Source organism: Akebia trifoliata, chromosome 1, assembly GCF_017979445.1.
Source record: "Akebia trifoliata isolate Shusen 1 chromosome 1, ASM1797944v1, whole genome shotgun sequence".
NCBI classification, from domain to species: Eukaryota; Viridiplantae; Streptophyta; class Magnoliopsida; order Ranunculales; family Lardizabalaceae; genus Akebia; species Akebia trifoliata.
The window spans coordinates 34,856,574-34,867,467 of record NC_141375.1 but is presented as its reverse complement, the minus strand read 5'-3'; the positions used below and the strand labels follow the sequence as shown (position 1 = coordinate 34,867,467).

Genomic DNA, 10,894 nt, shown 5'->3' with positions numbered 1-10,894 from the left:
GATTTATCCTAGAAATTACCTGGTGCAAGTGAGAGAGCCTTGGATACTTTGATTCAAAAAGAAAAAAAGATTTTATCTCAAATATTTCAGTTGTTTCTTGAGTAACATAAATCCAATTATAGTTAACGATGGGATGATGGAATACAAAAATGATTTAACTTGATTGGGCATCAATATTATATATATATATATATAAACAAAATGATTTTGTTTGGTGGGGGGTACAACAGTTGTTTTTTTTAACAAAGAGTAAGGGTATTATTGTCATTTTATGATTTCCTACAAAATTTAATTTTCTATTGACTTTCAAAAGCTAATACGGCTTCAGCTCTCACATTATCCATTTCTAATTTCCCTGAAAATCTTTCTTCATGGCTTCTTCTCTCCGCTCAAACCTCTCCTTCTTCTCTTCATCTTATACTTGGCAAACAAAATCAAACAATAGCAACAACTACGTTACAATACGGTGTGGACCACGAAACAACCGTGGTCCGCTCTATAAAGGCCGAATCTTAAGCACAGAAGCAATGCAAGCAATCCAAGCCCTTAAACGAGCCAAAGGAGACGAAACCAAAATCAACGAACTCATCTCCAAAAACTTAACTCGTCTGATCAAGAACGACCTCATCGCCTCCCTAAACGAGCTCCTCAGACAAGATCAATGCCATCTATCCCTCAAAGTCTTCACAGCCGTTCGATCAGAACTCTGGTACAAACCTGATTGCTCTCTCTACGCTGATATGGTTTCGGCGCTTGCGAGGAACGATATGGCGGAGGAGATTGACCGTCTGATCTTGGATCTTGAAGGAGAAGCTTTGATCAACGTTGATTATCGAGGGATCTCTAGGCTCGTCAAGGCGTTGATTGCTGCTGGACGTACGGGATCAGTGGTGAGGATTTATGGGATGATGAAGAATGGAGGGTGGGGATCTACTTATCCGATTGATGAGTATGTGGTTCAGGTTTTGAGTCGAGGGTTAAGAAAATTGGGAGAAAAGGGCCTAGCCGATGAGATTGTTAAGGAATTTTTGGCCTTCTTTGAGGGTAAATTGGAGAAAATGAATGTCTAGTCTTTTGATTATTATTTTTGTTATAGTGTACACTAATTTCCCTAACAGGTGCTCAAAACTAATCATTTTAGCCGTAGTTTTATCCTTAATTTCCAAAAGAGATGTTCTACTTGCACCCACCGACTCTATGCACCTACTTAAGGAGACAATTTAAAAATGTTTGAAATAACCTAATTGAACTTAACATAAAATAATAATAAAAACTTGGTAAATACTTTACATTAGTTAAACTATTAAAATTTATATTTCACTAATATATAATTTCTTTTGTGATATAGATAAATATTATTTTGTAAATGCACGACAGGGTATGTTAATATGCAAGCGTTTCTAGCATCATATCGTGCTACGAGGCCTTCGTCTGGGATGGATATTATCATCTTGAGAGGGATATTAAAATGATGTTTTTCAATTTTGACAGTATCACCTCATGCCATTTGAAACCCAAGTGAAAATAGTTATAAGTTCTTGTGGTTGTGTCATACATAATCATATATAGAAGAGCAATAACAAAAATTCATCAAACTTGAAATCAAGGTCCAAAATGTTCTTAGTAATAGAAGGAAGCAATGAGAATACGCTAATAGGTTTTGAAGATCGATTGTAGAGGCAATGCGGAATGATTATAAAAAAACACATGATGATATAATTTTTTATTTTTAATTATAGTATTAGTTTTTATTTTAAAATTTTATTTTGTGAAACTTATTTGAAGGTACAATTTAATATCAAATTTGAATTTGAAATATTTATTACGTTAGAATAGACTCTCACCAATGTTAGACAAACAATATGCAGACTAAGCCCATATCAGGATCAATGACACAAAGAACATGAAAGTTAATTTGGCTAAGGTTTTCCAACACAGGATCAAGGAAAATCCTATTCAAGATATGTAAAACAAAAATTGTTGTGGCCAAACATACCCAAAAGTTAAGTAATGTATTTTGGTAATAAACGTAAATACGAGTAATTATTTGGTAAATTACCCTAGTAAGACTAGATGGTTGATTATTCTCCAGAGGACATTGGCACATCGAGCATGGGGTTTGATACAACGTGTAGAGGGCTTTTATAAAGCTGCCTCCTTTAGCAACCTGCTGATATTTCTTTACACTTGAAGGCATGCTTCTGAGTATCAAATTCTTCTCCTTCCATGTTGACTGATTTCAATGATGCTCATACCTTATCTGCATTCACATTATGAACTTTGCAACACTGTGTAACAAATACATGAACATGTTCCATTGTCAGATAGGGGTGAGGTATGGCAGACATACGGATGCCCACAAACCTGATATGTTGACACGTTCGTTCGAATTATTCCATATGTTGAGAACTATATTTTGGTAGAACTTTACTTAGTGTTTTTTTTTTCCGATGGGTAAGCTGGACTTGACACAACCTCAAACTTGTTTTAAAGTGTCAAACCAACTGAGCTATGGGTCTAAGCCCAGAACTTTACTTGGTGGTTATTTGGTCATCCAACTTCAGTTATTTTTAGTTTATTTATTTTTATGGGTAAGCTGGAATTGAACACACGACCTCAAGGTAGTTTTGCAATGCGTCAAACCAACTGAGCTATGAGTCTAAGCTCAACTTCAGTTGATGTTAAGTGTATGAAGAAATAGAAAGTTTTTATGTCTAAATGTATATTTATGTATGTAAAATGTTGGAATAAATTTAAGGTTTCTTTTGTAAATTGTGTTGAGAAATTCTTGAAACATGGAGTATTGTTTTTGCATAGCTGACATGTTATATTGCATTTACCATCCTGAGTAGGAGCATATTGTTAGGCATAATAAGGTTTTGTTTGTGACTCCAAAAGGATGGATAAGGATCCAGGCAAATTCCTATTCCTTCCCTTTATATAGGGACTCCTTGCCGACCATCGGCTGCCATTAGTCAATCGAGATGTGAGAGTGGAATTTGATTCATACTTTGAGCTGTCTGTCAATAGGTTACATCTGGTGTTTCTTCATTGGCCCTGCTGACCTTTCGATAGTCTCTCTGACTTATGACTACATGTCGCTTATTCATTGAATGTATTATAACGGTTTTCCATCGTTCCTATACGTGTCGGTGTTTATCTTCATAACCGTCACAACCATGTTGTTGTTAGTCTGGTTAAGGCACAACCAACATTTCACCTTTTTGTTGCCTTCTTGGGTAGCATTTGTCGTCCCTTCATTTGATGCCACTCTGATGACTGTGCACCAAGTGGCATCTAGTCAGCCCTTTAATCGGTTGACCATGGCGTCTTCATTGCTGCGCCACGTGGTATCATTGAATAGTCAACATTCATTCCTTGTGCCAAGTGGTGTCTAGTCAGCCCTTTGACCAGTTGATCAAGATGTCTTGGTTGTGGCGCGTTATGCTCTTGTTGAATAGTCAATATTCTGATATAAGCCCCATACAGGTTTATAAGAAGAAAATAAGCAGTTGTTACTAATGGACACATGGTTCCAGGGATATATATGTTAATTTTTCTTTTATTTTATAAGTTGTATTTAGTTGAATATTTTGAGGCATGATTTTATTTTTTAATGTTTTTTATAAGGTGTCCATCCTTGCTCCCACTGTATATTATGAGGTATTTCTTGATGTACGTACTCTAATACATTGTGAATGGATATAAACAGTTTCGGTCTTAAACAGATTTATAGCGTGAAGAGAACTTACCTGGTTTACTAAAATTACCTTTCAACATTTTGTTCATGATTTCTTCCTTCTGCTTGCCTTTATGATTGCAGGTACAGGACTCTTATTGAGAGAGCTCTCAGAGCAAGGCTTGTATATGAGAGCCCTAACATGAACCGAGCTGTCAGCTTTGAGTACATGAATCACCAATTGGTGTGGAATGAATTCTTGGTAAATTGTTCTTCCCTCAAATATTAGATCGATCTCAGTTAGCAAAGATACATTCTCAAAAATAAATAAATAGTTCTAAAATAGGATGGTAAAAGTTCTGATTTGATCCTCCCCACGCCATTTAGTAAAAGTGCAAGTTCTGGAACTTAATTGTTGCATTGTTACGCAACTCATCATCAATCAGAAAGTTTCTTCTTCCATTCTCGAAGGATAAATCTTCAGGTTCTTCTGGGGACGAAACTGCTTGCCCCATATCTGAGGCAAATCCAACTATTCCATTCATTGCTCTCCCTTGTCAACACAGGTATGCACTATAGCCTACCCTTGTCTCAATTGAAAATTTCTGAATTGTTTATTGATAGTTTCATTAGTCAATGACTGGTAAGTGCTATTGTGAATGTGCCGGTGTTGCTCGAACAAAATCCATCCTAACAAGTCCCAACTCTTGATCCTTATTGAAAGTTCATGATGGGTGCCAATAATTGAGCACAAGATTGACCCTAAAATTTATAGAAGGCCTGGCCAGCACTTCTCTGTGTAATCAGTGGCTATTGTAATTGTAAAGGCTTCGTCAGAAACTCATTTTCTCAGACCCAAAGATTTGGGGTCGGCTAACAAAGAGAAAGTGATGTACAGGTTATAATTATATTTTCTTGGTTTTACTTTTTTTTTAAAATTGTAATCAAAAGAAATTTATTGAAGAGAGGACAAGAAGTCCTCAAGGAAAGATAAAAACAGCAAAGGCCCAAAGGCAAGAGATTTTCTGTTAAATCCCTCTATAATTGCTTGCTTCTGTCGTGTGAAGTCTCTTTCTCACCTTCCATCGTTTGGTCCGCTCTTATACTACCCAAGGTTTCCTTTTTATGGCTCGTCTCTTTGGGTAGAGTTCTAACTTTGGACAATTTAATCTCTCGGGGGTGGATCACCTCAAACTTTTGTTACCTTTGCTTGAAGGATGAGGAGTCCGCCAACCACATTCTTATTTATTGTTCTTTCTCGCGTGGTATTTGAATGTTCTTTTTATTTCGTTTTCAGGTGGTTTGGATTTTCCTTCTTTCTCTTTTTGCACTTTTGGAGGCTTGGAGCTTCAATATCTTCTCTTCTAGAAAGAGGTATCTTTGAACTATCATTCTTTCAGTCATTATGTGGGGTCTCTGGAAAGAATGTAACAACAGAGTGTTCCAGAGTAAGGAGAACTCATCTCATATGGTGATTTTGAAGATATTGGGGTTATTTGGTCGAAGCTGAGTAAAGACTTCGAGGGCGTGTACTTCCAAGATTTTGTTTTCAATTGGGAAACCATTTGTGACTCGTAGCCCCCCTTTGGGCATGTAACTTTCTTTTATTTTGTTTTTGGCCTTTTTTCTTTCTTTGTTTTTGACCTGTTCTTGGTTTTTTGTATTGCTGTTTGGGGTTATCTCAGCCACCTGTTCTCCTTTCTTTTCAATGTAAAATTTTATATTTATCAAAAAAAAAAAAAAAAAAAGGAAAAAAAAAACGCCACACTCAAGATTGGTCACCCTTTACACACTAGATCCCACCTAAATAAGAAATCTTCAAACGAGAACCACCTGAACTCACGAAATTGCTTACACCAGTAGAACAAAAGACCCACAATAGAAAAGATGATTCCTTGCATAGAATGCTCTTTTCCCTGGAAGGTTTGTCAGTTCCTTTCTTTCCATGGTCCCAATAGATGGCTGGGGGAATAAACTTCCAATAGATTCTTCCCCTACCAAAAAAATCAGCGGATCTCCAATACTCAAGCAAGCAATGGACCGAGCAAGGAGCACACCAAGAGACCTTAAACAAAGAAAGAAAGTATGACCACACCTGATGAGCCACCCCACACTGAATGAGGAGGTGGTTAACTGAATCCCCATTAGATTTACTCAGGAAACAAAATCAACAAGAACCACACCATTGCTCTAAGATGATCATGAGTGAGTAACTTATTGAAGGCTGCAAGCCACAAGAAGGAGAGTTTTGAGGGAAGCTCCGATGACCAAACTGAAGAGACGGGAAAGGGACGGTCCACAATAACATCAAGAAGAGAATAACAAGATTTCACACTGAAACACCCATTTGATGTACGCACCTAGGTCCAGGTATCCTCCTACTGGGTAGAAGAGGCTAGCGATTAGTGAGGGTAGAAGGCTAATAAGGGACGTCACCATTGGCATCCTCCAACTTGGTTATACTCTTTTTTTCATAGCCACTTATTACAGCAGAAGGTAGTGTGCATATAGACATTTGTAGCCATTTGAATGTGCCTATTGATCTATAGGTCCGCCTATGCTTCCCAACTCCCATCTGTTTTAACATGGTATGGCCTTAATAAGTCACTAATACACTCAAGAGATGTAAATGCACTAGGTAATCTAATGGCTTGTAACGGCACATGGGGCACTAAATTAAGAGAAATGATAGGGGGATAAAGCTTTTCCATGTATGGATCCATGTAGCTTGGGTAATGCAAGTTACCTTTTATTCTCTGATTTTAGACATCATTTCATTTTGTTTGAAATGCATGACTGTCTGCACACATTCCGTGAAAAAAGTTACTGAACATTTGTTTAATTTCCCATTTTACACAGATACTGTTACTACTGCCTCAGGACAAGATGTGCTGCTGTTTCATCATTCCGGTGCTCCCGATGCAATGAACCAGTTATTGCCATGCAACGGTATAGTGGCCCAATCAACAGTAAAACTCCCCAAAATTGATGATATTTTTTTCTTTTGGTCTGATGGAATAAGAAAAAGGATATGGTTCAGGATTCCTTTGAGAGACATTTCCCAATTAGAGCAATGGATCACCAATTGGTAACGTTCAGTAACTCTGCCCATGTGGCTATTCTTTTTTGTTTCTCAAAGCTCCCCTCTATCCTCAGCCAAATCCGTCCTCTCCCTTCAATTTCATAGGAAAAATCTGGCATTGCTAATGAAGGAAAAATGGTGTTAGTACTCCTTGTTATAGATCCTCAGAGACGCTGACAACATGCAATGTCAGCATTCCAATTAGCTCTTTAACTTGTATTTTTTAGGTCAATTTTTATGAGAAATAGGAATGACTCGGGCACAATATATGAGACCCAAGTTGATCATATCTCCTGTTTCTTTGACACAATAGTGGTTTGTAACAATAAGCCCAGTAGATCCTCTGCTCAGAACTTGGTCCCAAATGTTTGTCTCCGGACCCAAAAAAAAAGCCATATTTAGGAATATATACATTTATCTATGTATATTATTCTTTGAAGAATTATTGCTATGCTTCAAGTTTTTTCCTCTTTGCATTGGTGTGCCCTTTTTTAAGTTTTCTATTTTTGGCTGTGTTGATCGTATCCTGGCACTGATTTGTAACCATTGCTTTTTAGTACCAGCATGCATACATCATGATGATGATGGTTAGTGTCACGTTAAAAAAGTATCCTAGTACTGGATTTGAAGTGGATATGTTTAGCATACGTTATTTAAGCGTTGTGATCCAACTAAAATATTGAGTGGGCCATTGTTGGGCTTCCTTTTTCTTTACCTATTTCAACTTCTCCTCTCTTGTCTACAAATAATTTTTTTTTTATAATTTCTTTAAATGAAATAATTTAAAAATATTTCAGCTCTTCTGTAAAATATAATGTTTGGAATTTACACATGATTAATAATGTGTGTAGCACGGGCAAGATGAATCAATGTTAGGGTGGCATAAAAGAAGTTGTTCATGCGAGTTTGTGGATATGGTTGTCTATTAGGGTATGTTTTGATTGCACAGGGAAAATCGGGTGGAAAACATTTTTCATGTGTTTGATTGCATTTTTACATGGAAAATAATTTGTCACCACCTTCTAAAAATCATACAAAACTTGTATTTCATTTTTTCACTTTTACCCATGGTAGGAAAATGAAATTCACCTTTATTTTCATTTCCAAATCAAAATCTTCATCTCTTCTTTCCTACTGCCACCGCCACCACAATCACATTCACCCACTCTGTCATTGGTCACCTCTCTCTCTCCGCCCCAAGCCTCTCTCACTCCTCCTCCCTCCACCCCAACTCTCTCTCTCTCTCTCTCTCTCTCTTATCCTCTACTTCTTCTTCCTCATGGTTCTGTCTAGATGAAATCAAACAATGAAATTTGATTTTTCAACCCTATCCATTTTCACCATTGTTTTTTCATGGATTTCAAATTCCATGGAAATTATTTTTTGAAGTTTAGTGTGAAGTTGGGTTTTAATGTGAAATCCATAGAAAGTCACTTTCCATGCAATCAAACATACCCTTAGATCATTAATCTTAGGTGTAAATGAGTGAGTTATGATATCCTTACTTGTAGTTACTGCATTTAATTTTTTTTCCCAGTGTAAAATTTAAATAGATGAATTTATTTTCTCCTTTTAATTTTCTTTTTATACTTTTGTTCTTTTTCATTGTTCGTCACTTATTCTTAGTTAGTCCTGCTGTGTGTGTGTGTGTTTTTTTTTTCCATATTTCTTATTTTCTTCTAATTATCAAAATCAATTTTTTCACATCGTTACTTGGATTATTGATAGACATTGAATTATTCCTTTGTGTGAAAATTTTAGATTCTCTCTAAAATTTGAACAGCTCGGTGGCTGTGTAGTAAGAATGTTGACTAGTATTTCCCCCTCCCCCCCCAACCAACCGAGGTATCCAGGCCTAAGAATGTTGACTAGTATTTCCCCTCCCCCCCCAACCGAGGTATCCAGGCCTCTTAGAGCAGCCGACTGACTAATACTTGGGGCACATTCAGTCCTCTCTCCCCACGCACATACCCGGTAAATTCTGATAAAAAGCCCTGAGGGTGGCCTCTTAAGGGGAAATTTGAACTCAAGACCTTTGTTGGCAAGGTGTGGTGGGTGGGTCTTGGTTTCTTGACCAAAAACATAAGATGGATTTCTTAAATTGGGAGCGGTAGTGCCACCCGGATTTTGATCTCGACATAAGGAGATGGCTTACTGTATTGTCTCTAGAAAGTCCAATGATCCTCGAAACATTCCATTTCCTTAAATTTGAAGGAAGGAATGGCTGGGTCGAAGGTAGCCCATTTTTGGGCCTAAGAAAACTTTACACAATTTTCTTATGGGCTGTTGTTGAGCCCAGTTGGTTGGTTCAGGTGCAAATGTCCCATCGCACTCAATCAAGTTAAAATTTGATTAACTAGGGTTAACCGTAAAATGGTTGATGTGGAAAGTGATGAATTCAGGTCAACTTATCAGCCTCGAATATTCTCGATGAAAAATAATTCCAAGTGGAAGATATAGGTTTAAAGATAACTGGGGTAAGCGGGAAATGGTTGATATTGTGTCCACAATCTATTTTTGAACCATTTGCTTGAATTGTAGAGCTAGATTAAGGGAAATTACCATAACAGCAATGAATTTTTCCGAATCAGCAAATTTTTTTTTTCTTAAAAAATAAAAGTCATCTACATGATTTTAAAAAAAAAAAAAAAAAAAAAGTTATATATGAAAATGATTACATGATGCATGCTTGTACGATGATGAATCAATCTACGTTTATATCCTTGAATTGAATTTTGTAGGTAAGTTCATTGGAAAGAAAATCGTAACAAGGCATACCCTTTAATTATGCTAAATATTTTTAAATAGCTTGTGATGCAATTTCGGCAACTTTGTTCCCCTTTTTTGCAAGACAACTTAAGGGATATTTCTTATACAGTAATCGATTCTTTTACCAAATAAAGCACCTATTGTGTTGCATTTATTTAATTTTTTTTGTTTTTTATATTCGTTTTTCAGCAATGGGCATTCTATTAATATCATTAAGAAACAAAAGATATCTATTATATGCTAAATACTTTGAAGGATGTTTTATCAAAACGTGTGTTGAAAATTGAAAAATTCCCAAAATAGTAGACTATTCATTTTAATTCCTAAAATAGTAAATTACCATTTTCAGAATTAATAAATTTTAGTTAAAGTGAGAGTAAAAATTATCGTTTCATAAAATAGAATTGGGAAAAAAAAATACTCACTGTTTTATAAAACATATTTTTTAATCAAAAATTTTTACTCCCAAAAATGTTAATTTAACGTTTTCAAAATTAAAATGAATAGTCTATTATCTTCGAAAACTTGCTCAACCTTTTGGGAATATTTCTCTTATTTAAAAAAGAGTCGTGCTGGAGTGATCACAAGATTGTACATCATATCGCAGATCCTGACATGAAATTGTGTAGGAATCATAGATTCTTTTTTAACTCGTATCTTGATGAACTACACACTTTCACGTCTAGATGTGCAATATAAGGTACAATCTTAAGGTCACTTCAGCATTATTCGATATGAGGTACAATCTTAAGGTCACTCGAGCATTATTCTTTTAAAAATGTATGTGATAGGATAATTCTGACTTGTTCTTACTGTATTTGGTAAAACATTTGAAAATCATGAATATGTTAGATTTTGGTTTATACTCTTACTCAAGAGGGTTGGGGGCGATATGTTTTCTTATACATCTTAACTACTATTTATGACTAAAACAAGAATATGACTTCAATAAACGACAGACCTATGTTATCTTATTTGTGGGTTCTCTTAGTTCGAATTACTCAAGAATGAATTTAATCCGTTGGGATAGACGGACTTGTATTATTATTCAATTGTAAATGGAGAAAATATTTTTTAATTCAAAATTTATAGAGTTTTTCAAACAAATGATGAAAATTATATATACATGAACCATCATCTTCCTGAGGTTTTCAATCCATTCTCGATATTCATTATTGAAAATTTGAAAATTATTATTTTGAATCATTCTATTGAGTATAATCAAATGTATGGTTTGATCATCAAAAATATTATTGACTAGGGGCTGCAACTTGGGCGAGTTGACCTGAACTCAACCTGGGCTCAATCCGATTAATGGGTGAGCCTTGGCCGAGTTATGTAAAAGATGACTTGAGCCTTGGTTA

The 10,894-nt window shown here is 35.9% G+C and overlaps 1 protein-coding gene across 11 annotated transcripts; it reads left to right on the top strand.

The window, feature by feature from the left end:
- Positions 1–331: 331 nt before the first annotated feature.
- On the top strand, positions 332–7,224 carry LOC147412080 (protein THYLAKOID ASSEMBLY 8, chloroplastic-like). 11 transcript variants are annotated; one of them, XR_015182144.1, is made up of 4 exons: positions 333–1,044; positions 3,824–3,941; positions 4,977–5,272; positions 6,539–6,678. XR_015182144.1 is itself a non-coding variant. In XM_086455940.1 (2 exons), the coding sequence occupies exons 1-2, from the start codon at positions 372–374 to the stop codon at positions 6,769–6,771; spliced, it is 906 nt and encodes a 301-aa protein (XP_086312066.1). In that variant the 5' UTR covers positions 332–371; the 3' UTR covers positions 6,772–7,224. The 11 variants fall into 11 exon arrangements, 1 of the variants encoding a protein (XP_086312066.1); XR_015182143.1 differs by having other exon boundaries at positions 4,067–5,272; XR_015182108.1 differs by having other exon boundaries at positions 3,824–4,245.
- Positions 7,225–10,894: the final 3,670 nt, after the last annotated feature.